Raw genomic sequence first — 27128 nt, 5'->3', positions numbered from 1 at the left:
TCTCATCCAAATAAGTACATAGGAATGGAAGTTTTGTTACAAGGGTCCCTCAATTTCTGCCAGGTTGGATATCAGAATCATATACCACCAGTACACGGTGGCTCATGTCTGTAATCCCAGCACCCTGGGAGGCCAAGGCAAGAGGATTGCTTGAGGCCAGGAGTTCCTGACCAGCCTGGGCAATATAGCAAGAGCCTGTCTCCACACACACACACACACACACACACACACACACAAATGGCCCAAGGAGGTGTCATGCACCTGTAATCCTAGCTACCGGGGAGGCTGAAGCGGGAGGATAGCTTGAGTCCTGGGGTCTGGGGTTCGAGACTGCAGTGAGCTATGATCTTGCCACTGCACTCCAGCCTGCACAACAGAACAAGGTCCTGTCTCAAAAGAAAAAAAATCATATAGCAATCTATCGCCAAAAATGGTTATGGTTTATAATCATCAACTGATAATTCATTAGTCTTCTGAAATTGTATTAAATGTAAAACTCTGCAAACCATCTGATATTCAAAACGATTTATTATCCAAGACTCATTCAGTCTCTCAATAATTATACATAATTTTAAGTTCCCTTTGCTCGGTGGTTTGGAATGTTCACATCCTGGGTCAATGCTAAGATTTGAGATGACTAAGAGGTATAGCGTACTATATATATGGAAGCTGAGTATCTGGAAAGATCCTTAAAATGATCCATGCCTGCTTTAATATGAAATCCTCAAGAGTGGTGAGCTGCCGTTCAAGGAGCTAACTTAAGCAAAATCAGAAAACAGTATTTGACTGCAAACTGCGAGGCAGACAATAGGAAAGATATGTAAACTCTGTAAATTTGTTTCTCACAGGGTTAATGATTTGGAAACTCCTTTACAAGTATACTGGGGTTGAACAGCTAAGATCAGGATGGCAGATGATGCAAGCTGGGTTTCTCATTGTCAGGGAGAAGTTACAGAAAAGCAAGTGGTGAAGGCTAGCCTGAAACTATGGTACAGGATTAGTTGGGGCATCAGTAGGAATCCACCCTTAGTTTAATATGCATATAGATGGACAGATGCAGAGATAACTATAGAGATGTGTGGGTCCACGGGTTAGTATACACGCATGTATTTCCCAGCTCTGTCTGCTGGGAGGACCTAGAAGAAGTAACATACCAGTAGAACAAGTATACCCAGCACCTAGATCTTGGTTTCTCAACCAATGAAGGGAACCAAGGCTCCTTGGTAAATGGATGATTCTGAGGCTGGGGCAGAGAAGGTACAAGATGAGCCTGGAGTATCTTCTTATAGTGCCCGCAAGGAAGAAAGTGCTCAAAAAGGATAGGAACATGTCAAAGAACACAAGAACCAACCTGAAACAACTCCCAACGGCCCAAACTAGAAAAATTCAAGCAACAATACAAATGACATAGTATTGGATTATACCCCCACTTCCTTCCCAGGGGTAGAGACCAATTTGTCTCCACTTCAGTATGGGCTAGACTTAATGACTCATGTAGAGTGAACAGAGCATGAAAATGGAAAATTAGCAACTTTACAGTGGAACGCTGGCAGACACTGCCTTAACCTAGTGATCAAGGTGAATGCCACCAGTAATGTCATGTGGATGTCACCTACTCCCCGATAGGGTGTGATGAGAAGGGCACTTCACCTTTGTCGTTTTCCCCCAAACCCTTAAGCTCAGTCCAATCAGGAGAAAAATATCAAACAAACCCAGATTGAGGGACAGTCTACAAACTATCTAAGCAGTACTCCTCAAAAATATCAAAGTCCTGTAAAACAAGGAAAGAGCAGGAGACTGCCAAGAGCAGAGGAGACTAAAGATGACTACACGTATAAGTAAAGTGTATGATGGGGATGGGGGTCTACACCACAGGTTTTGTATGTTAAGATTAAAAAACCTGTTAAATCTTTAAGAGATGTACATAGTCCAGATTTTAGCAAATGCTCATTAATGTCACTACTGTATTTTCCCCTTATTCTTTACTTTAGTGCTGTTTCCTATACCAGTTTTACACCCCTGTAAAACAGATCCACTGGGAAAAGGCTGTTTCTTCTTTAGTAAACTATTCTCATCTCACTGAAGTATCATGGACCCAGCATGCGTGTGCCGTGAGTCCCCCCATTCGTTCCACATCACTTTCCAGTTTCTGACACTTCCCTATCTTCTCACCTTTGGCCTCATGGCTTTGTCACCTACAGGGCTGCCCCCTTCTGCGAGATCTGCAGCCCACGCCACTCCTCCCATGGCTGGCCCTCCACCCTGGGCTCTTCTGGGCATCCTGTGAGGGACCGTATTTAAGGACAGCTGGTAGTTGGTGAAGATCTTCAAATTACCCATAACTGGGTCTATTTGAAAAGCGGCACATATTGTTATGTTATAATTAAGTACATTTAGATCTTTAACTCTTTAGGAAACATAAAAAGAGTTACGCAGTAATAAACCCAAATCATAACTGCAATAATAACATAAGGGCTGCTGTGATGGTCTATGGTCAGCATCCCTGAGGTAGGCATCATTATCCTCATTTTATGGATAAGGGAATTCTGGCTCAAAGAGGTTAAAGTAATTTCTGACAATCATACAACTAGTTAGTGGCAGAGCTAGGATCTAACTTCTGCTCTCCTGTACTGCAAAGCCCAAAGCTCATTCCATTCTGCCAGAACTTCTCCCTTGAGTTCAAAAACTCACAGGAGTTCTAGATTTTTTACACTCCATGATACTAATCAGGAACAATTTTAAATATTAACAATTCCCCCCTCTTCATTCTGTTTCCAAAGGAAAATATACATCCTGTGAACTAATTATTATTCCAACATGAATTCCTCATTTGCAGCATCTCCTTAGTGTGACTCAGGGACATCTCCTTGGGCATTATCCATCAGATACACCTTGCAGTCCAGCTCGTTCCTTCAGTTCTGACACCCAATCGGGGTTGTCGTCTTCCTCAAAGTCCCTGTGAAAAAACAATGTGGACGATAAGTCTCTCTATTAGGGGCACAGTATTTATTGATGGATTCAAAGCAGAACACCATGAGAACAATATTTAAGTTTTTGAGAAATGAGTTCCATAAGGCAATTGAACAGAGAAATAATTGTTAGTTCTTCCAAAAGATCACTTCTTTCATGTTTCTAAAATTTTTTTTCAATGTACAATCCAATATATTAAAAATAACTAGTCCAAGCTGAAAGGTTATACGTATAGGGCTCGGCTGAGAATTTTGTAATATCAGAACACATTACGCATCCCAGACAAAAGATCAGGATGTAAAAATTCATTTAGGATGAAAAGTAATGTAACAAGATCCTACTAAACCTAAAATTGTTATGGTCTAAATTTATGGTTTAAATTAAACCACAGGTGCACACACCACAACTCAAGCTCCCCAGGTATGTTACAACGTACGTGTCCTCCTCCTCCAGCCCAGGCTTCAGTCGCTCTGGATCCAAAATGACAGAATCCTGGCCTCCATCAACACTGTCTGATGCTTCTGTTCCTTCAGACAGGGGGCCTTTCAAGAAGTCTTCTGAGCCTTCAGGGAATATTAACAGAAAGTATGCCCATTGAAACAGCATTTACTTATTTCCTGCATTTCGACTAAAATCCTCTACAAGCTTGCTGGCTACTTAAAGACAATGCCACGCTCCATATTTCTTTTGCAGTATCTCCTCACATTACCCAGCATAATTTTTGGCATAAAACAGGCCCAGGAAGCATCAGGATGTGGACTGAATTTAAAAACAGTAGTTTCTTCAAGAGGAAAAAAACTCACAAGTTAAAATAAAAACCTTCAAATATAAGAACTTACATTAAGGCATTAAAAGTTATCTTTGGAAGTTAGATTACAGTTAATTTTTTTTTCCTTTGAGCTTTCTCCTCCCCAGTTTTCACAATGGAGGGGAAGAAGGGTAGAGAATTAAAGGAAGACCACATGCATTTGCTTTTAAAGAATTTTGTAGGCAGTGATTACTTTTAGGATTTTTGCTTACAGAATAAAAACCTAATGTAAAAATATAGGCTAAATCTTATAAAAGTCATTTCAAAATGGAACTATGATATATTTTTTAGACAGGGACTTTCCCAAAATGACAAAGACTTCACCATTAGACCACACACGAAATCCAGGATCTAAAATTGCTAAATTGAAATTCACAACCATTAATCTTCCTTAACATCTTGCTCTCCTTGGGGCTCCCATGATATTCTGTGCACGGCTCTATCAGAATGCATATACCACAGGGCACTACAATTCTCTGTGTGCTGGGCTCCCAGGTAATGAACTCCTTCATCCCTCAAGGCAGGAATCGTGTTTTATTCTGTTTTTATCTCAATCTAATACACATTAGGCACTCAATAAATATTGACCAAATAAACAAATACGACTAAACCTGTTACAATAAATATAGTTAAGACTTGCCATACCATTACATGCTCTATTTGGTACAATTTATCTTAGATCTTAACCTAGCCAGGTGGTTTAGTAATTGAATTATCAATATTACACACAGATGTGCACATCCTTAATGTAGTCCATTGGCCTAGATTCCAAAGGATAGTATTATAAAAGGTTATTTTATGTATTTTAGTAAAAATGTCTATGGAAAAAGATTTAAAAATCAAATCCTAATTGTTGACCCTTTTTGAGCTCTACTCAATGTAACAGAATTCAAGTACACAACAAAAGAAATCTTGGCGTTGTCACTAAAGCGGTGGCATATTTACATGGTAAAAATAGGCTACTCTTAAAGGAAGTAGTAGCACGATTATTAAAATAAGCAAACTAATGAGCAAATAGAAGTAAAGCAGCTCTATGGAAAATTTTAATTGTAGATGAAGATTAGCTAGAAAAGATTCAAAAACACATAAAGCCAGGGTGCTGTGGCTCATGCCTGTAATCCCAGCACTTTGGGAGGATTGCTGAAGCTTAGCAGTTTGAGACCTGCTTGGGCAGCATAGCAAGACCCCAACTCTACATAATTTTTAAAAATCAGCCAGGCAATGGTGGCATGCACCTGTAGTCCCAGCTACTCAGGGAAGCTGAGGCAGAAACATCACTCGAGCCCAGGAGTTCAAGGCTGCAGTGAGCTATGATCATGCCACTGCACTCCAGCGTGGGTGATGGAGTGAGACCCTGTCTTTAAAAAAAAAAAAAAAAAAAGAAAGACAAGAAAAGAGAAAAAAACACCGAAAAATACAATGTTATGAATTATTTTATAACTTTAAAATTAAAGGGTTTCTGGGAGGGAGAATGGGAATGGGGAGTTATTATTTAAAGGGTACAGAATTTCAATTTTGGAAGATGAAAAAGTTCTGTGGGTGGATGGTGGTGATGGCTGCATAACAATGTGTATGTACTTAATGCCACTGAACTGTACATTTTAAAATGGTTAAAATGTTAAATTTTATGTTACATATATTTGCCACAATTAAAAAAAATCAAAGGATTTCCATGGTCACACAACAGACATGAATTACCTGGTCTGTATATTGTGTATGTTTGAAATGCCAAGCTGAGATCAGCGTTCTTAAGGATGTTCAACACGGTGTCAGGGGTCTCTTTGAGCCACTGCTTACGAGTATTATTTTCACTGTACTTTATTACAGAACCACCTAGTTGTAAGAAGATAAAAATTAGTGCCAAATAAAAAAAGATTTTTCAGCATCTATCTTCCAGATCATATTTCAAGCAAAGTTAATTATATTTGGCCTTCATCTAAAATCTATTTCACTCACCTGTATGAGCAAGCACTCTGATGTGTGATACCAAATATCCCTCAAAAACATTAAAGAAAAACCTCTAGCATATTGAATAACTATTAGAAAACGTTCTATAGTAAAATCATAGTATTGGATCTAACCACTAACCTCTATCGCCCTCTGCGGGTAAACTGGAGGTAAGTACGGATAAGTTTTCCAAGGCTGTAAGAGCTGTATTGGGTGCATCTTTCTCCCATTGTCGCCTCTGAGGGCTTGGTGAGCTGGCTTCCCTCAGTTGGAATGATTTATTACCTGATTTTACAGTGTGAAAAAGGAATGCTGAGCATATTATTTTATTTATTCATCTACATCCACGCACATACTCTAACAATAATATGGAAGCATTTCTTTTCTCTTTCAAACTCAGATCTAGCAACAATGTTCTTTCAAGTCTAAGTAGCAAAGGAAATGAAAATAAAATCCAAAATGAAAAGCATAAAATGAATCATTAAATTGATTTTTAAAAAAACAATATGTATATAGTTCCATATTACACATTGTTTAAGAATGAACCCCTGAGGGACTTACATACACACAGCGTGCTGTGTGTATACTACACCATATACTACTTTTCCTAATGGCTCTAAACACTAGTCTCTCTTTTCAATTTTTTTGGTGGGTAAATAAAATATTCCTGTAACATTAAATAAATTACTGGATAAGCAAATATCTGCCTGTATACTTGCTTATGATAACTAAGACCTAGTAACATGAAAATTGGTACTCCTTCTATATTCTCTAACTCCCACCTAAGCAATGATCAGAATTTGAATAACTTACCTTTTTCTTCTCTGTTTACTCTCCTCAATGTACTTTCAGCCACATTTTTATTAATGCTTTTTAAATCAGTATGGCTATACTTTCTGTCTTGTTCTTCCTCTTTCTTTAAAACAGATTAAAAATACAGACTCAGTGCTTGAATTGCTACAGAAAAGGTTAACAAATATGCAAAGTCAGCTATTTTCATTTTAAATAAAAATTAATGAATTAAAAAACATTAATAGTCATAGAACACCAAATACTTATATATTATATCATATAGACACACATAACATATGCATACATACACGTATATTAACAACCATAAACCTACATGCATGTAAATATATATTAATAATAGCTATATATTAATACATTAACAGACATTAATATCAATGATTACAAATATGAAGAGGATATATAAAAATGACAGAGATAAATGACAGATCTTTACTGAGAAAAAGAGTAATGGAACATTTCATTATGGTTTGTTATACTGGGCTTTTCATGCTGAATTATCAAAATGAGCTATTTTATAAAGTTGCTATATATGGCCAAAATGTTCTCACTTATTTCAGTATTTTTCAGATTATCAAAGCCCTTGATATATTTCACGAAGTAAAGTAACACTATGTAGTTTTTATTAAATCTGCATATATTTTCAGAAGGAATACAGATTTAGTACCTAGGCAGTCCCAGGCACACTGGGGCCTTGGCTGGCACATTGAGTTTTCTTATTTCTACGCAGTGGTTCTCAAACTTCTCTTCTCACACAATGAGGAGACACAAAAATGTCTATCACTTATCAGTGGTGGCTCACTATAGCGGTCGTTTCAAAGGCTCCCCCCACCCCAGTACCCAAAGACATCACAATCTTGGAGGAGTGGTGAGGGGCTGTTGAAAACCCCCAGGAGGTTGCAGCCTTCCCTCCCCAGCGAGAAGCACTGCTCTCTGCTCCTGTAGCTCCGCCAGCTTCCGCTTGGGCCAGCTCAACTCTGCCTTCTTCCCAGCGCACCATGCTGGCCTGCACGTAGCTCTCTGCCTATCTCAAGTCCTCTCTGTTATCTGACTGACTTTTTGGCCTTGTCTCCATTCTGTTTATGTATTGTACCCTTTTCCTTTTGCAAACACGCATCACTGTGTCCACTACAGGTGGAATTCAGACTATAGTGGTGGCTGCCTAGGGCAGGGTTCAGGGCCTTCTGCAAAAGGGCATGAGGAAGCTTTGTAGAGGGATGGAACTTCTATATCTTGACTGTGGCAGTGATTACATGGCTGTATAAATACGATTACCAAAATTTATCAAATTGTATGCTAAAAATGGGTAAATTTTATTGCATGTAAATTGTACCTCAATAAAGCTGGAAAAAAAAAATACCCAGACATTATCATGAAAAGAAAAAAAAAGCGTAGGGGCAGGATATATTCCATTTGTAGCCATGTAATGGTGGTATATTGTTATTTATTTATAATCTACGGTTCATTCAAACAAGTTACAAGTTTAATTATTAGTACATTCCATGTATAGAATAATTTGTTGCCAGTACATCTTTTCCTTTTTGAATTAAAATACTGAAAAAAAAAATCGTCAATACTACATGAGTTGCTAGGGTGGGTGTGACATTATTATTCACAACTTTATGGCACCTTCAGTGTAAAGGAGCATCACAGCTGCCCAGGGCTGGACAAGATGAACAAGGCCTGAGTGCCAGGCTGTAAAATGATTTGTGAGCTAACAGGGAGGCACTACGAGTTTTGAACAGAAAAGTGTTAAGCCCAGAATCGTCATGTAAATGTTATTAAGCTATAAAAATGAATGAAGTTCTGACACATGTGACAACATAGAGAAACCTTGCAAACATTAGCTAAGTGAAAAAAGCCAGACACAAATGGACGAATGTTTTACGATTCCATTCAGATGAAATATCTAGAATAGGTAAATTCATAGAGACAGAAAGTAGATTAGAGGAGACCCGGAGCTGGGGTGATGGAAATGGAGAGTTATTGTTTAACAGGTACAGAGTTTCTGTTTGGGGTGATAAAGTTTTGGAAATAGATAATAGTGATGGTTGTACAATATTATGAATGTAATTAATGCCGTTGAATTGTACACTTAAAAATCAGCTAAAATAGCACATTTTATGTTCCATATATTTTACCACAATAAAAAACAAACAAAAAGGCAGGCTGAAACAAGATATTCATGACTGAAAGCAGGACAAAGTTCTCTTGCATCCGTATTAAAACGGCCATCAATAATTAAAAATGAAAAAACAAGCACAGTAAGCTGGGTGCCATGGTGTACATGTGTAGTCCCAGCTATTGAGGAGGCTGAGGTGGAAGGATGGCTTGAGCCCGGGTGTTTGAGACCTGCCTGGGTAATATAGCAAGACCTTAAAAAGCCTCTAAAAAAATTAAAAAACCCAAGCACAATAAACGGTGACCTGAAGTGGCTCACCTGGCAGTGTAAGACAACAGCTCCAGATCACTCCCCATGATAACACTGGAGCAACCAGGTCATAGTCTTCCAGAGATCTCACAGCACTTAAGGGCACCCAGTACCCAGCAAATGTTTCATAAATTCAATTTTAAAGCGCTTACCACCATGCTTGCTTCATTTCCCAAAGCTATCCTGATTCTGCTGGGGTCTGCTTAAAAATAGACACAGAAGGTAGAAAGAGAAGGCATGTAAAGACTCATTCAGTTCCTAACATGATCTGCATAAAACTAGACAGACAGGTGACATTTTTAAAGTCAAAGAGCCAAAGCTCTTTGCTATCCTAAATAGGGATATCAAGCTGTAGTCACCCAGTAATACACCCCAGCTGTTGAAAGAGGCTATTTCTCTTGTTTTATTCCCCATGTTAAAATCTGAAAGTTAAAAGACATCTCCATTCACTTATGCCAACCTATTTAAGCACTAAGTGGTAATATACTCTGCATACTTGAAGGCTGCTATCCCCCTCAGTGGATGCTAGTGGAGCCTGTGCTTTTCCTGACAGCTGTCACAGCAGGTGGGACAGGTATTCCCAACAAGAAGTGAGCTGCTGATTCACTCACAAGGGACCAGCAGGAGTCAGTGGAGAACTCTGGCAACTGATCCCTTTGGCAGGGATGGCTCCTGCCTCATTTTCCTCTGGCAGAGCCCAGCAGTTCATGTGCCTTATTCACTCAACATTTTAAAGATTGCTGTTGAATATCTATGATGATAGACACTGAGAACACAAGAGTGAGCAAGTCAGACATGATCCCTGCACTTCATTGTTCTGGTGTCACTATCTATGGACTACGAAGACATCATCGGACGCATGGTTCCAATACAGTGGCATTTCTCTAACTCGGAAGGCTGGGTTTATTCCTCAATAAACTACTTTAATCCTCTCTTTTTAGAAATTGTAAAACTACTTTTCCAAACTATCTTGAAACTTTTCTTAGTTCTGTTTCCTTTTGCCCAGTATTTTAAAACTAATTTCCCACTATGCTGGGATGTGAACAAAAGCTACAAAATATTAATAGTATCTAAAGTAAAATTAATGCTAAAGCAAAATTGGTAGAACAAAGAAAACTGGCTATCTCTTAAGTAATGGGGAAAAGCTTGAATTATAAGACTGAAAGGGTTATATCCTTCCAAAAATAACAGTTAACTTTAAGAAAACAATAGAGTTTTCCCAATGTTTCTTTTGTAGTACCTGAGTGTAACACTAAGATAAAGAGCAACAGACAATGGAGGTGTTGCACATGTCCCAAAGGTGGGCGATTTTTACACTTCTTAGCTCTTCTCCCTTATTCTGTTCATACTACTATCTTTGTTGGATTTCTTCAGAAGGAAGTCATTGATGACAAATGAAAAGGAATAAAAATAGCTTTGAAAAAAATTCAGAGATGACAACTTCCAAAGAGACAATAAATTAAATTTGATATTTGCTCAGGATAGACTACAGCTATTATGTGGATGGTTCCCAACTTTTAAAAAGGCTCTGGCTTTTGTTTGTTTTTAATTAATAAACTTTATTTTTTTAAGCATAGTTTTAGATTCACGGCAAAACGGATCAGAGAGTATAGACATTCCCACATAACCCTGTCCTCTCCACGCCACCTCCCCCATACTGCACCATTACAATCTATGAGCCCACAGCCATTGTCCCCAGTTCACATTAGAAAAGGCTCTGTATTTTTAAAAGAATGGTGGTTCTTCAGAAACCTGGGGATATATTTTTCCTGTAAGATCAGTGTTATATTTTCATGGTTAGATTCCTAGGCCAGCTCACAGAAGCCGTCTACCTGACCCACAACAAGCCAGAGTAAATATGGTACTAACACTATGCGAAGAACAATCTTTACACACTAAAGTGTCCAACTAGGCTTTTTTTTTGTATCCCTGTTATTACAGGGAAAAAGATAAAATTAAATAAAATTAAAAGATAAGATTCAGTATAAAATTATGTCTGAAGTAACAAAAAGGAAATTTTGATTTGAGGAGTATCTCTGATAATGATTTCAATAATTTGAAAATTACATTTTCCTTTTCTGTTCTACTGTATTTTTAAGAGCATTTAACAATAAATAGTCCTTCCAACATTCTTACCCTTTTTGCTTGGTGTATTATGCTTAGTTTTTTTTGTTTCTTCTACTATCTGTTCACCATATTCTGTGATGATCTGAAATGTAAAGTTAAAAATTTAAAGATATGAAATATACTGTTCTATAGACATTGCCATAATGTCATTTAATTGTCAACATTCCTCAGCACAATAATATTTAAAGTTGAAAAATAAAAATGCCATTTAAAGAATACATATTATTTAGATGGTGAGACTAACATAGACATTTATTTATGTCTAGAATAAGGCCTGGAAGGATATGCAAACTGGAACCGTGATTATACTTGGGGAACAGCATTGTGGGGGAGAAAAGAGGACGGGGAGAAGTTTTAACTTTTTAGTTTTTAGTACACTTGTGCAACATTTGAATGTTTTTCTTTTTGGCAGGAGTGACAGGGTCTCACTCTGTTGCCTGGGCTGGAGTGCAGTGGTGTCATCACAGCTCACAGCAACCTCAAAGTCCTGGGCTCAAGCAATCCTCCTGCCTCAGCCTCCCGAGTAGCGGGGACTACAGGCATCCCCACCATCCCCAGTCCATCATCTGAATTTTCACAAGTGTGTGTACCCTGTAATTGTGTTTAAAAGATAACACACTATTTTATCATACACCATCGCACCTCAGGGGGTAAGCACTTCTGGACAAGCCGAGCCATGCTGCGTCTGCAGAGCAGCGTGGTAGCTGAGGGGCGATGTGAAGGGTTCCGTTTAAACATCTGCTTGACGAGACACTGCAGCTCGTAGGAGTAATGCGACGGCAGTGGACTGACGGACCCTTGACATATTTTCAAGATAAGATTTTTCCAACTATTTGCCTGAAACTGAAAAGTAAAAAATTTAACTTTAAAAGTGGATTCGGGGAAAGAAGATGGAAATCAGACACTACCAGCAGAACTGAATGCATATAAATTATTTTAATTTTATAAATGTGTCAGATGTCTGGTCATTTTTCTTTCTAGAGGGATCCTTAAGATACTGTTCTATAATTTTATGGTGGTTCAGGAGAAAGGCAACACATGAATAATAAAAAGCTGCCCCTTTTAGGAAAAGTCTTTCCATCAATTCCTACTTTGGGTACTTTGTCATAATCAACGTTTTTGCAGATATATATTTTTATTATACTTTGAAAATCAAAGTAATACATACATATGGCTTTTTAAAAAGTCAAATGATAGTAACAGGCTTCTAAAAAGTATAATATTCCTCTGCTCCACTCCTTCCCCAAAACCCCCGGGCGTGCTGCAAAGCAACACACACTTCAGACTTTTCCAGTTCTCCTGCAAAATCCTTTTCACCACTCTTGTCATTAAAGTCAAGATTAAAGTTTCATAAGTAACGGAGTGGGATAACGCATAACAGACTGGAGTAACATTTTAAAAGTTTTCAACGTATAATAAATATATTGGAACTAACATTAGACTTCAGCCTTATAAGAACACATTGGCATTCTGCCTTGAAAGTATATTGCCCTACTAATAAAAGATGCAAGCGAAGATATCAAAAAAGAAAAACCAACAAATAACAAAAGAAAAACTCAGGTAACGAAAAATAAGATTGAATCTGCTTCGCCTCTGGCTTTTTAGCCATTATACTGATTTTCTCCATTTCCTACAGGTTTGAGAGTGACTTTTGCCTTCACGTAGACGAAAGACAACAGATCTTGTGCCAAATATTCAGGGCGCTGTAGTCCTTAATACTTACTCTTGAGAGGAGAAACAAGAATGTGTATAGCAGTTACCAGGGGCTGTGGGAAGGGTACAATGAGGAGTCACTATTTAATGGTTACAGAGTTTTTGTTTGGAGTGATAAAGAAGTTTAACAAATAGATAGTAGTGATGGTTGCACAATATTGTGAATGTAATTAGTGTCACAGAATTGCATACTTAAAAATTGTTAAAGTGGAAAGTTTATGTTATATATATTTTACCAAAATATGATAAAAAAATTAATAGCAGCAAAAAGAAGGAAGGAAGGAAGGAAAGGAGGGAGGAAGGGAGGGGCGAAGGGAAGGGAGGAAAAGAAAGGAAGGAAGGAGAGAAAGAAGGAGGGAAGGGAGGAAAAGAAAGGAGGGAAAGAGGGAAGGAAGGAGGGAAGGCTGACAGGCAGGCGATACATAGCACAACAGAAAGTAAACAATGGAAATTTCCTATTAGTATATGCTACAAAAGCGGCTCAAGGCAAAGATGATGGCAGTGGAAACATATGAAAACTTTTATAATGACTTCATCCTAGAGAAGCAAACTGCCAGCTGGAATTTGGCACATTACTTAGGACTTAGCCAGATATGACAAGCTGCCTCTTCCATTTTGCACGCCATACTTACTGGATGCCTAAGGGTGCAGAGTTCATACAGAATGCATCCCAAGGACCAGATGTCACTGGAAGCACAAAGAAGCAGTGTAATAACAAGTGGATTATGAGTTAACACGTGAAAATATATGGATTTTCTAATACAGAAAAATGAAAAATTATTCTACCTTTAATAAGAATAGATATCACAAGTAATTCCTAGGTATTAAAACATACAGTAATTTTGGTCTAATACTTAGACACTTACTAAGAGTAATCTTCACAGTAAAACTCTCTGCTTCCCAACCCTCACCCCTCCAAATGAGAATGGTTCAGATATCACTCCAGTAGCATATGGGAATTCAGTAGCAAGAGGGAATATTTGCAGACTCAGATTATCATTGCTGGAAGAAGGACTCTGGAAGACATTCAGTGCAGCTTCCTCTCGGAATGCCCTGTGCATCCTCTGACTGCATCTCCTAATGGACAGCTCTGTACCTCGGTCACAGTCTGTTCCCCTGGTGGACAGTTCTAAGCGATAGCATTCTTCTTTATCAAAAGCCAAAATGTGGTGGGGTGTGGTGGCTCACACCTGTAATCCCAGTGCTTTGGGAGGCCAAGGTGGGAGGATCATTTAAGGTCAGGAGTTCGAGACCAGTCTGGGTAAAACAGCGAGACCCTGTCTCTACAAAAAATTTTAAAAATAGCCGGGCCTGGTGTCATATGCTTGTAGTCCCACATACTCAGAAGGCTGAGGCAGGAGGACCGCTTGAGCCCAGGAGTTTGAGGCTACAATGAGCTGTGATCACACCACTGCATACTCTAGCCCGGATGACAGAGCAAGACTCTGCCTCTTAAGAAAAAAAAGGCAAAATGTGTCTCTGAGAACTGTGGGAATTCTCTCTACCCCTCAGAGTTATCTCTGTGTTCCCAAATAAAGAGAACAAGACTACTGATTCTTCCACAAAATAGCTCTTCAAAATCAGAGGAGTTTTATAGTTGGCCCTATACCCTACTCTGTTTCCTCCATCATTCTCACCATCTACTAGTCAGCTTCCAGACATTGTCTTTGCCTTTTTTTTAGAGATGGAGTCTTGGTATGTTGCCCAGGCTGAAGTGCAGTGGCTATTCACAGGCATGATCATTGCACACCACAGCCTTGAACTCCTGGGCTCAAGCAATTCTCCTGCCTTAGCCTTCCAAGTAGCTAGGACTATAGATGCATGCTACCATACCCAGCTAATTTTTCTTATTTTTTGTAGAAATGGGGTCTTGCTATGTTGCCCAACTTGGTCTCGAACTCCTGGCCTTGAGCTATCCTCCCACCTTGGCCTCCCAAAGTGCTGGGATTACAGGTGACCCACCATGTCCAGCCTAATAACATTATTTAATATTTAGTCCATACTCAAATTTCCCCAACTGTCCCAATAAGTCCCTTCAGAACTGTTTTATCACAAGTTCAGTCAATTCTACTCTAAAAGGAATCTATTTACATTTTCAAAAAGCAAGTCAGCAGAAAGTAATGAGATTCTACTTCTAGGAATCCATGCCAAAAATGTGATATAAAACAATGTCATACTTATGCACAAAAGGTATGTTAATCACAGCACTATTTATGGTACTGAAAACTGGAAATATACAGCCAAAACCAGAGGAATGATTATGTGGGGAAATGAATATGATATAAGATAAAGTGAAAAAAACAGGAGACCAAATTATACATAGAATATATCAACAGTTTTAGGGGGAAAAAGTGAATGGATGGGAAAAAAAATCCCATCAAAATGTTATTAGTAGTTGTGAAAAGTGGGTGATTTCCATTTCTTTTCTTAGACATCTCTCTATTTCCAATCCTCCCCATCCACCCATCCACACAATTGGTACATATAACTTATATTCAGAAAAAATATTGTTTTAAATTATAAGGTCTTCATACTAACTTCCTGCACTCAATTAACCTAGCAACCAAGTGGTTATGATCTAGCCATATAAATGTTAACTCAATGATATAATCTATCAGTTCCCAAATGTTAGAAGTCACCTGGTGATCTTGAAAAATTACTGATGCCTGCTTCCCACACACTGACATTCTGATTTAATTGGTATGGGTGCAACCTAGGCTCCGGGATTTTTAAAAGCAGGAGGAGCAAAGTTTGGGAACCAGTGATACAATTCCTATTGTCTCTAGAAATGACTAGTCTTTCTTTCAGCATTTACAGTTAGCTCCTCTCAGCTCTGATTAAAACAGTTGGAAAACTATGACTTTCATTTAGAAGCCTAGAAACATAGATTCCATACTGCTTTCAAATATATATGTAAAAAACCAACATGCTCCATGCATCTGCTTTAAAGTGGCACCAGACTCTAGCATTGTTTGCAGGCTACAATGCCTGTCACCAGTCACCCATGCACCAAATAAGTACACTACTTACCTTTTATTGTTATAAGGCAGGTTTTCCCAAATTTCTGGAGGCACATAATAAGGCGTTCCCACATAGGTGCAAGCAAATGCCATCGGACTAAAACCATGAAAAGGCAAAGAATGATTACAGAGCATTCCTGAAAATGGACATTTTGATTACTGTCACTACTATAGAGCAGAGATACATACTTGGACAGAAGACGGGCAGATCCAAAGTCTCCCAATTTTACTTTTCCATTTTGGGTGAGGAAGATATTCTGTATTTAAAAAGAAGAACTCAGATTATGTCTGCTGTCATTCAACTATGAGGCAGAGGTCTGTGGAGAAGCTGTCTTCCAAAGCCCGCTGACGATGGAGATTAAGCGTAGAAGTGCTGACAGCCGAGTCCCTGAGTGGAATGGCACCATCCCCTCTTGACAGCCACACGTTCCTCTGTGTGGGAATTCACGATGGCTGTTCGAAACCTAGCAAGCAGGTTTCAGGCTGTATCAGCAGACCCAATCAACCAACTAGGAACCTGTGTTAGAGTGACTTCACCTGGTGGCAGACCCAAGTGTCAACATATGGCTTTGTAAGTGGTCACTAAGAGAGCTGAGAAAACATTAACATATATTGTCATGCACCGCATAATGACATTTTGGTCAACAGCAGACTGAATACATATATGATGATAGTCGTGTAAGATTTTAATACTGTATTTTTACTCTACTTTTTCTACATTTTAGGTATGTTTAGCTACACAAATACTTACCACCGTGTTACAATTGCCTGCAGTATTCAGTATAGTAACCTGCTGTACAGGTTTGTAGTCTAGGAGCAACAGGCTATACCACATAGCCTAGGTGTGCAGTAGGCTATAACACCTAGGTTTGTGTACTCTATGATGTTCACACAACAAAATTTCCTACCAACACATTTATGAGAATGTATCCCCTGTCATTGAGCAACACCTGACTGTACTACTACAGAGATTTCAAGGACTTTTTCTCAAGTAGTACCTTATTTGGTTAACATATTAAATCAAAGGGTACAAAGTTTCAGTTAGAATAACTAAGTTCTAGAGATCTACTCTACAGTATGTTGACTATAGTTAATAATAATGTATGTTATACTTGAAAATTGCTAAGAGAGTAGATCTTAAATGTTCCCACCACAAAAAATGGTATATGAGGTGATAAATATGTTAATTAGCTTGAGTTAATCATTTTACAATGTGTATATACACATATACATACATCACGATATCATGTTGTACACTGTAAACATATATAATTTATATTTGTCAATTATATCTTAATAAAGCTAAGGGAAAATATTTTTAAATCTAAAAAGTAGGTAATATATAAATAAATAATAGGCTGACAAATACTTCTAAACTAAATAAAATATGTCCCCAAAGGACACAGAATAACATAGAAAAAAGACAATGAAATAGTCTTGGGTTTCTTTTTTAACACATCAACTGCCATGTGAGTTGTATTTAACTGACACTAGTGTTGAGCCCGGGAACTTGTGAAGCAAAACCTGGGCAAAACCCTGCAGTTGGTTTGTGAAAATATTACTTGTTGATGTTCTTATTGTTACAATTAATATCGACAATTTAATTCTAAAAACATGGATTAAATGAATAGAAGTCAATAAATTTCATTTTTCCATTTATGTTTATCTTTAAATTATACTTAAGCCGGGCAAGTCAAGAAAAACACTTTACCCTTATGACCTATGTTTTAAGTTGTCACATTACTTTTTACATTACTAATTCCTAAGTTTTTTATATCACTTTTTAATTGAAAAAAACACAGAAAACAATAAAAAATAACAAATTTTTCAGTGAATTAGAAAGGATCATTTTGTTTTCGAAGTTTTTGTTCTATTTTTGTAATAAAACACCATAGCCCCAAGGAAAAAAATTTTTTTTCTAATGTGGCAGTCAATGTGTTAAGTCTAAAAATGTATTCCACTCACCTTGGACTTGATATCTCTGTGTAGCACACGTTTCTTGTGAATGTGATTTACTCCAAGGCACATTTGTGTAAACCAATTAAATATCTGTAAGAAAAAAAGTATGAAAAATTTGCAAAAATGCAAATAACTTCTTCATTTTAACGCAAAATTCCCAAATCACCTCTAGGCCTTAGTTGACCAAGGTTTTATATAAGTTCTGAGTACAGAATTCCTGAAAGTAATAGTTCAACTAAGATTCAGTATTACCTAGAGAAATTCAGAAAAGCTGTGGTTCCCATGTTCCATTATCTTATGTATGATCCAAATAGCAATTTATTTTACTAAAACTTGCACTATATTTTTCTTATATTTAACCAAATAAAAGTATTTCTTAAATCCATACATAAAGATAGCTCACTACTTAGAAATAAATATGCTACAGTTTTCCTAGTGTAATCATTATGTTGGGTTTTCATTGACTTTTTCAGAATATTCATATGGCAGTGTTAAAAGATTTGATTATATTATAAACAATCCTTTGAGGTCAGAAATTTTTGCTTATAAATCCCCAGTCAATAGTACCCACAATTTCTAGGTGCCTTGGGGGCTTACAATTAAATGTCAAACTGATGGGGTTTTTTCCATTTTTGCTATGGAGATTCATCCATTTGAAGCCAAAGTTGACTTCCTTCTATGGAGCCCATATTTTTAACCATACAAATTCTAAATGAAGAATATTGATTTATATTTATTGATTATACTTTCATGATTTAACTATAACTTAAATCAAACTAAGCCCCATTGGCGCTGTTTATTTAAATCTTTTCCTTAGCCAATTCATTACAAAAATATTTAGTATGAGATTAAAAAGGTAGCAAGTCCTGGACTTATGGGAACATTCTGAGCTTTAGAAGGAAAAAGGTTGAGTATAGGTACTTCTAAGAAAAAGAAATGGCAGGCTTCATTCTTCTGATGGTCTAGCAATACACAATAAACATCTACCTGCCTTCTAAAATTACAGTACAATAAAAATCAAGATTTTAAATATCTAGTACAAAATATGATGAGTAATACAATTTTGAAATTCTTCTAAGCATGCAAGAATGCCTTAATATTTTATAACCTGTACCAGTTTTACTTCCTAAAACCATTTCAGGTGCCCACATCCTGCAGACACTAAGCAGTTAACACTGATACAGGAGTCAGTCATTTCTAACTAGTGTGTCAGGTAATCACAGATACCAATGCTTTTATTTTAACTTATACAAACTTCATGAGAAAAGTTGCTTCTAAACCCTGAGGAAACTATGTAAGTCAATCTCTTACCATATCTTCAGGAAATAACTTTCCTTTTTGCTGTTTAATCTTTTGCATCAGATCCCCTCCGTCACAATATTCCATCACAATATACAGATGTCCTTCAGCTAAAACAGAGATAAGACTCTTTAGGAAAGCAGTAGTGGCCATAAATCAAAATCAGAAATGCACATATTTGGGGGAACTCATATTTACCTTCAAATGATTCTTTAAAGGCAACAATATTGGGGTGTTTCATTTTGGCTAACAGAACAGCCTCCTTCCTAGAACTCTGTGTATCAGAGAAAGACTAGGAAAAGATTTTAAATAAGCACAAATTTAATATTACACTTAAAAAATAGTTTTCTAATAATATAATTACATTATTATATATAATAATACATAATACTTCAGTGTATGATAGTGCTAGACATAGTTTTGTAACACTGCACTTTGACCCAACTTAAGTTTATCAAACTCCAGGAGAAAATATGTGGTGATTTTTTCAACTATGGCTATATTTCACATGCATGAGCTGACCCCTTCTTTATATTTTTATGTTTTTTTTTCATTCTTTACACGTGCAGAACATAAACTAGTTTTAATATGAGCCTAAGTGTCATCTGACTTGGAGAACCAGTATGCCATCAAAAACAGTATATCCTAAAAGAAAAAAAAGGGATCTCATATTTTGACTGTCTGCATTTCATCAGTCTATGCTGCATTTCATCAAAGACTATGCTGGTGTATTACTACATCAGGGATGCAAAAAGATGATATAAAAAGTAAGTTTCCCAAACTGTTTATCCCTAACTTACTCTATGAGGATGAAATCCTCAATGATTTATTTATTTTACAACCAAGAAATTGCCACTGATCGTGTACTAGCATAAGGGTTCTCAGATCAGCAGAATCTGCATATATCGGGAACTTGTTAAAAATGCAAATTCACAGGCCCACCCACACCTACTCAATCAGATTCTTGAGGGTGGGCACAGCAATCTGTTGTCACAGGCCCTCCAGATGATTATGATGCCCACTCAAGTTTCAGAATCACTGAACGAGTTAAGAATACATTGGGAAAAAAAGATCTACCACTCTGAAAATTTTATTAAAATGTATTTTTAAAAAATTCATCACAATATTAGTAAGTAGTCTCCATGGCATGGATTCTTTCATAGGACAACTATAATATGCAGTAATAGTCTACGGAAAAATAAAACCCATAAACTTATCCACAGAATAGGTTCCTAACCTAAAAGGTTACCATTTTAGTTCTTTGTTTTTCATTTTATTTTTATGTTCCTTTTTCATTAATATTGCACCTGATTTGCTTTTTGTATACACTGTTGGGTATACAAAAGTGTAAATTATTACCAATCACTCAGTGAGATAAAATAAACAGTAATCACCACCAAATTTTTCTCCCTTTGTTAATTACAATATCCTAAGAATCACATAAAATGTATCAAGTCCTTGTAAAACTAATGAATAAAGTGATTATGTCTTGCATGAAGGAGAAGTTCCAGGTTAAACATCAAGAAGTTATTCTCTTACACAAACTACATGTACACTTTCAATGTAAGCGAATTTCTTTAGCAGTGACCTTAGGAAGCCTTATTTCTTTCATGGCAAACATCCGATTACTGCTTTCCTGCTGAACCAAAAGAGCTCTGCCAAAGGAGCCCTCCCCGATCACTCTCAGGACTACGTAGTCATCCATGCTGGGGCAGCCTCACAGCTGGGCTCCACTCATTCAGTCATCATGGGCTCTTCCAAACTACACTCAAAAACAGAAACAATTGAGTATTAAATTTACCTTCAAAAGGCAGAATGAATTCAAAGTTGTGTAATTCATCATGACAACAGCAACTTATTCCTTTTGAAAGGGACTGGTGTATGTCACACCAAAATACGCCACTTCAGTGTAAGAATTGTTTGGAGCTGAAAGCAATTTGCTCTTTGCCCTCCTCCTTTCTGTCTAAATGTAGGGCACAAATTTTCCTACGTACAAGCAACAAATTTCCATTTGTAAGTGTGTCTTCCTCTCCAGTACTAGGAAGAGAACAACTCTTAATGGGGAAGGCACCAACTTGAGTCTGTATAGCAAACTTTACTAAATAACCCTTATCTTGTTAGTTCCCACATATTTATCTTCCTACAATTTATCCAAGAAGCCCAACCTTCCCTCTCCCTAGTTCCTTTTCCATAATTTACAACTCTTTGTTAAAATGGTATATAAGCTCCCTGGTCTAACACTTCTTTACATTCATGTATATGTAATAAACTTTTTCTCCGTGAACCTGTCTCTTGTTCATTTATTTTGCAGGGCTCCATGTACTGAGCTTAAAAGGGTGGAAAAAAAGTTTTTCTTCTCTTCAAGGTAGACTCTCAGCACCAACTCTGAGTCAGATGTTATAATCCTGAACAAATCTCTCACAGTCACTGCCATTGTGGACATCCCATGCAGAAATAACCATAATCCTCAACAAATGTAAGGTGGTGAGTCTTACAGAAAGATCTATGCTGGCCTGCAGCAGAAACATCTAGGGGAGTTAGGAAAATGATATTTAAGCTGAAGCCTGAAGGATGAATGGAAGTTGGCTAGGCAAAGAGGAGGGACAGAGCCATCAAGCAAGAGGCAATCACATATTTAAAAACTAAAGAGATTGTGTTCAGTACCAGAAATTGAAAGAATATAACAACAGGCTAATAAGGTAGGGTCTTATCTGAAGGCCACTGTAAGCCACATTTAAGTGGCTGGATTTTATCCTCAGGATAATTGATGGGCTGTGTCTGAAGCAATATAAAATCATCATATTTGCATATTAGAAAAATCACTCACTCAGGCTGCCGACTGAATGGACCAGATGGTGGAGGGGCAGGAGGCCAGATCAGAGACAGGCCAGTTAGGAGCCCCCACAATAGATAAGGCAGGAAAATAATGATAAAATGGAATAGGGTGGTGGAAATGGGGCTGAAAAAATGGGAAGGAAGTATGCAGTAACAGTTGACAAGCTGACAAGATTCTTGGTGATAAATTTATGCAGGACAACCAGGGAGAAGGAGGCAAGGTTGACTCTCAGGTTTCTGGCATGAACTGGATGAATGGTGACACCATTCCTGAGACAGGAAAGGCACAATGATTGTTATGTCTGGTTTTTTATTTGTCTGATTTTTCTGGTGGTGGGAGTGTGGCAGGGGTGGGGCAAGACATGGGGGAGAAGGGAGACAATGTGTTCCTATTTGGACATGTTGAGCTGGAGGTGCCTGGGACTCAAAAGAGATATTAAACACTCGTCTAGAGTCTTTGACTTCAGCTTCCCCCTCTACATTTCCAGGATGAAGCAGCTAGTAGGACTGCTTCATACATGAGAGAAAATGAATAGAAAGTTTCTGGGCCAGGTGTGGTGGCTCATGCCTGTACTTAATGTAATCCCAGCAATTTGGGAAGCTGAGGCAAGAGGATCCCTTGAGGCCAGGAGTTCGAGACCAGCCTGGGCAACATAGCAAGACACTGTCTCTGCAAAAAATTAAAAAATTAGCTAGGTGTGGTGGCACGCACCTCTAGTCCCAACTACTCCAGAGGCTTGAACCTCAGGAGTTTGAGGATGCAGTGAGCTGACTGCACCACTGTATTCCAGCCTAGGCAATAAAGCAAATGAATGAATGAATAAGTTCCTAACATTTTGCCTGGTACATAAAACGTCTGGAATAAGTGGCAGCTATTATTATTATTAAACCTTAGAAAGGTGATTTTTTTTTAATTACAGGAAAAAACACTATAATGAATACTTGGATTTTCAAAAAGCTTACCTACAGTGTTTTTATTTTTCTTTAAAAATTATACCACAAAGAATCATAAGGCAGAGAAAGAATGACAGGTAAAGCAAAAGTCACAAACTAAACCCTATAATATAGTGACCTATAAAATGTCCAGTTTGTACTCCTGCTTATCATGGAATTACCAGGAAATCCTAGAAATAATTTCTCCATATAACCACATCAGATGCATTGTTTTCAAAAACAATTCTTTTCAAGAACATTTAGGTCTTGAAGTGCGTTTAGGCACGTGAAAGAAGCCCTTTACCATTATTCAAACTGACCCCTGGTATTTAACAAGGAAGCCAAGTTTTCCCATGCTTCTGCTCTTTGTTTCTTCGGGGCCTTATTCTATGCAAAGGAGAGTAACTGGAAAGCAAGAGCAAACAGACTTTTCTTAGCTGAAAACCACATTTGGTCCTGTCTGTCCTCACTCAATATTACACCCATAAGATCATCACAAGACCTGAGTATGATCTGAAAGTGTCAAGTATATCTATTGGTCACTTCTCATGTCGATAGCAAAAAAAAAAAAAAACCAAACAAAGCAAAAAAACCTAATAAAGTGTTTTGCAAATGCTCAGAAGTGGGATCACCGGTGAGAAGGTTAAGCTCAGCAAGTGCACGCGCAGTACAGGCACAGCAGGGGGACTCGTCACCCCGTTCACCCGCGACCAAATCCGTATTCCCGGAAGCCGCCGCCCCGCCCCCCACGAGGCATCTGGCCGGGACCCGCGCGCTGAGCCCCGCGGGCTGCGGGGGGTCTGCGGCCCGGACGGTGGATGCGTGTCTGCCCCTCGATCCCGCTCGTAGGGACCCCCAGCTCCCCAGGCCCCACGGCGCGACCACCCGCCGCGTTCCTTCCTCCAGAGGCGCCGCTCACCCGCGTCCCTGGCGGCCCGCGTCGACTCCCCGCCCCGCCACTGGCGGCTTCCGCGGAGCGCGCCGGGCCGGTTGTCTCTCTGGTTACGGTAAAGGAAGCCGCCTGGGTCAGGCGGGAGGCGCTGTTCTCGGAGTAGCCGGGCCTAGGAAAGAGCACGTTTTAAAGCTTGCTCCAGGTTGTTTTGGAACAATGCTCATAATATTGAGGGAAAGTGTCCCCCCCTCCTCCCCGTAGCATGAGTTCTGTCTCCAGTTTAAGGGAACAGCCTATGCAGGTAGGTTTCAGGGGCACAGCACTCAGGGCTAGTTAGCACTTGCCAACCGTGTGACCTTGGGCAAGTGGGGAGGGCAGAGTAATGCTTCCCCATCTCCACTCCCCAGGGTGGCCACGTCCAGCTCCCTGGAACCTGTGCATTTGTTCCCTCAAGTGGCAATTAAGGTTGCAGATGGCATTCAGGTTCCTGATCAGCTGACTTTAAAATAGGAGATGATCTTGGATTATCTGGGTGAGCTCAGTGTAATCTCAAGGATCCTGTAAAGCGGAAGGTGGGCCAGAGAGGAGGTCGGAGTCAGAGGGAGATTTGAAGATGGAGGAAGGGGCCCCAAGAAGCTGGAAAAGGAAAGGAAACAAATTGCCCCCTTAGAGCTTCCTGAAGAAACCAAGTCCGGTTGACACCTTGATTTTAACCCAGTGTGATCTACTACGGATTTCTGACCTTGAGAACTTTGAGGTAATAAATTTATGTTGTTTTAAGCCACTACGTTTGTGATAGTTGGTGACACCAGCAATAGGAAACTAATACAGCAAAGTAACTAAACTTCTCTATGTAAAAATACAGTACCTCGCTTACAGGATTATTGTGCACAATATCTAGTCATATTTTACTTGTAAGTGCTTAATGTGTTTACTATAACAAGTGTCAACCAAAGAGTCACAGAGACTGAAATCCAAGTAAAGAGGTTTACTAGTGGTCTTAGAATTGCAAATCCAGCTGCGGGGATTCCAGAAGCATCTCAAGTTGTATCCTGACCAGCTATTTTGGGGTAGGGTTCTTAAAGGAAATAAAGGGAAGTTAGTACTCATTAGTTCATTCATGACCAACTGTTTTGCTTGGTGGTAGAGGGTTAGCATATCAGTTCATTAGTTTCTAGGCAAGTTCTTGATTCAGGAATTTGGAAAAAACTCAGTACTCTCCATAAAGTCCTTTTCATAAGAGGCAGCAATTTTGTCTGCAGCATCAGCAAGTCATTCTGCAGTCAGGCAGTTGCAAAATGTCACTCAGGAACAAAATGGCGTTGCTCTGGTCAGCTGGTTGGCTTTGTTCCACACACTCTAGTGTGGTGATAACAGTAGGGGCTCTGGAGTATAATGTTACAAACGGTCAACATTTGCAATATCTGCACTGCTTTCTTTGTACTCAAAAAAAAGACTGCTTTCAAGTAGAAACAAACAATAACTACTACACATGCCTGTACCCAGAATGCTACTGTAGCTTGCATTCCTATAGACTACTGCTCCTAAGAATTGAGCAATGGGCACAGATTTCGATCACCTTAAGTTAGTAATGGCATCAGGGGAGAAGGTGACAAAGGTGCCCAACTCCTTTTTTCCCACCCAGTGTTGACAGTCATGAAAAGGATTCCTCCTTTGTCCCATCAATGTATTGGTTTGCTCAGGCTGCTGTAACAAAGTACTACAAACTGGATGGCTTAAACAAACAAATTTATTGTCTCAGAGTTCTGGAGGCTAGAAGTCCAAAATAAAGGTGTTGACGGTGTTGGTTCCTTCTGAGGGCTGGGGGAGAAAGATCTGTTCCAGGCTTTTCCTTGACTTGCATGTGGCCACCTTCTCCCTGTGTCTCTTCACATCATCTTTCCTTCATGGGTGCTGTCCCTGAGTCTAAGTTTCTCCTTTTCATGAGGACACCAGTCATATCATTTGGGGGGCTCACCCTAATCCTCATCTTAACTAATTACATCTACAACAACCCTGTTTCCAAATAAGATCACATTGTGAGGTGTTGCACATTAGGACTCCAGCATATGTTTTGCGGGGAGGGGTAGACAATTCAACCCATATCACAGCAAGCATAGACTGGTGAGGGTCAGGGAGAGGGAACAGCGAGAGGTCTGGCCTCTTTTCTATGCAGCTGTTGCCAAGCTATGGATACCCAGCCAGGGGAGCTTCTAAACTGGGTAATAGCCAGAAATATATAATAAAATGCTCTTATTATAGACAACATATGAGTTACTAAGGGTTGGGTACTATTTTAAATGAGTTAATACATGTAAAGTGCTTAGCTTAGGACCAGATAAGTGTTAGCTATTAACTCACTTAAACCTCAAAACAACTCTAAAAGTAGGTACAATTATTACCTCTGAAGCACAGAGAGGTTAAGTTATAAGCCTCAGGACCCACAGCCAATAACTGGTAGAACCAGAATTAGAATCCAGGTAGTGTGATTCCAGAGTCTGGCTCATAACTACAACACTGCAGCAATGTCAGAAAGAGATATTATAGCCATAAACAGTGGTTGTGCTTGAAGCTGACAGTTACGATGTCTGAAGAAGACTCATTGGATTTAGCAATATGGTGGTCATGATGTGTTGAGGAGAAACTAGACTACAGTGATTGAGCTGGGATGGTCAGAGGCAGCAAGGAGCGTAGGATACTTTTAAGAAACTTAGCCAGGAGGCCAGGCGCGGTGGCTCATGCCTATAATCCCAGCACTCTGGGAGGCCGAGGCGGGTGGATCATTTGAGCTCAGGAGTTTGTGACCAGCCTGAGCAAGAGCGAGACCCCGTCTCTACTAAAAAAAATATAAAGAAATTAACCAGACAACTAAAAATATATAGAAAAAATTAGCCGGGCATGGTGGCACATGCCTGTAGTCCCAAATAGGAGGCTGAGGCAGAAGGATCGCTTGAGCCCAGGAGTTTGAGGTTGCTGTGAGCTAGGCTGATGCCACGGCACTCTAGCTTGGGCAACAGAGTGAGACTCTGTCTCAAACAAAAAAAAAAACCCAACATATTTTGGGTTATTCATCATACAAAGTATGAAAAAAACTAAAGACGATAGTTATTTCTATTAAAGTGAAAAAAGTTGCGTAACTAATTTTTAGATAAGTAGATTGATGATCATTTTTTACAAGGAAATACACCAGTAAGCACATACTTAATTCATGTGTCAAAAACCCCAAGTCAAATCTTACTACAATGTATTTCAAAAGCAAAGCTCAAATTCATTCACTGTGGTTCAACTGCATTTCGTAAAATATTTGTTGAAATAAACATCACTGGGACATCATTATACAGACATTTTTATTATATAAGTATTAGGTACACAGTTAAAAAAGAA

The 27128-nt window shown here is 38.7% G+C and overlaps 1 protein-coding gene across 1 annotated transcript; it reads right to left on the bottom strand.

The window, feature by feature from the left end:
• Positions 1-510: 510 nt before the first annotated feature.
• On the bottom strand, positions 511-23906 carry NEK3 (NIMA related kinase 3). The gene is made up of 16 exons (XM_045567292.1): positions 23772-23906; positions 20673-20846; positions 19283-19376; positions 19097-19194; positions 17792-17875; positions 16016-16083; positions 15837-15923; positions 13439-13493; positions 11736-11936; positions 11103-11175; positions 9119-9165; positions 6539-6641; positions 5867-6010; positions 5477-5611; positions 3407-3533; positions 511-2956 (listed from the first exon to the last, which is right to left on the bottom strand). The coding sequence occupies exons 2-16, from the start codon at positions 20787-20789 to the stop codon at positions 2875-2877; spliced, it is 1515 nt and encodes a 504-aa protein (XP_045423248.1). The 5' UTR covers positions 20790-20846; positions 23772-23906; the 3' UTR covers positions 511-2874.
• Positions 23907-27128: the final 3222 nt, after the last annotated feature.

The sequence above is a fragment of the Lemur catta genome, chromosome 13 (assembly GCF_020740605.2).
Source record: "Lemur catta isolate mLemCat1 chromosome 13, mLemCat1.pri, whole genome shotgun sequence".
NCBI classification, from domain to species: Eukaryota; Metazoa; Chordata; class Mammalia; order Primates; family Lemuridae; genus Lemur; species Lemur catta.
This window is presented reverse-complemented; position numbering and strand designations above follow the sequence as displayed.

What these genes read in the sequence shown, in the direction of transcription:
- NEK3 (XM_045567292.1), bottom strand. Translation starts at nt 20,789, where the DNA reads ATGGATGACTACGTAGTCCTGAGAGTGATCGGGGAGGGCTCCTTTGGC. An exon ending in ACAGAGATATCAAGTCCAAG is followed by an intron (nt 16,084 to 17,791) that starts GTGAGTGGAATA and finishes TTTTAAATACAG; the next exon opens with AATATCTTCCTCACCCAAAA. An exon ending in AGTAAACAGAGAAGAAAAAG is followed by an intron (nt 6,011 to 6,538) that starts GTAAGTTATTCA and finishes CTGTAAAATCAG; the next exon opens with GTAATAAATCATTCCAACTG.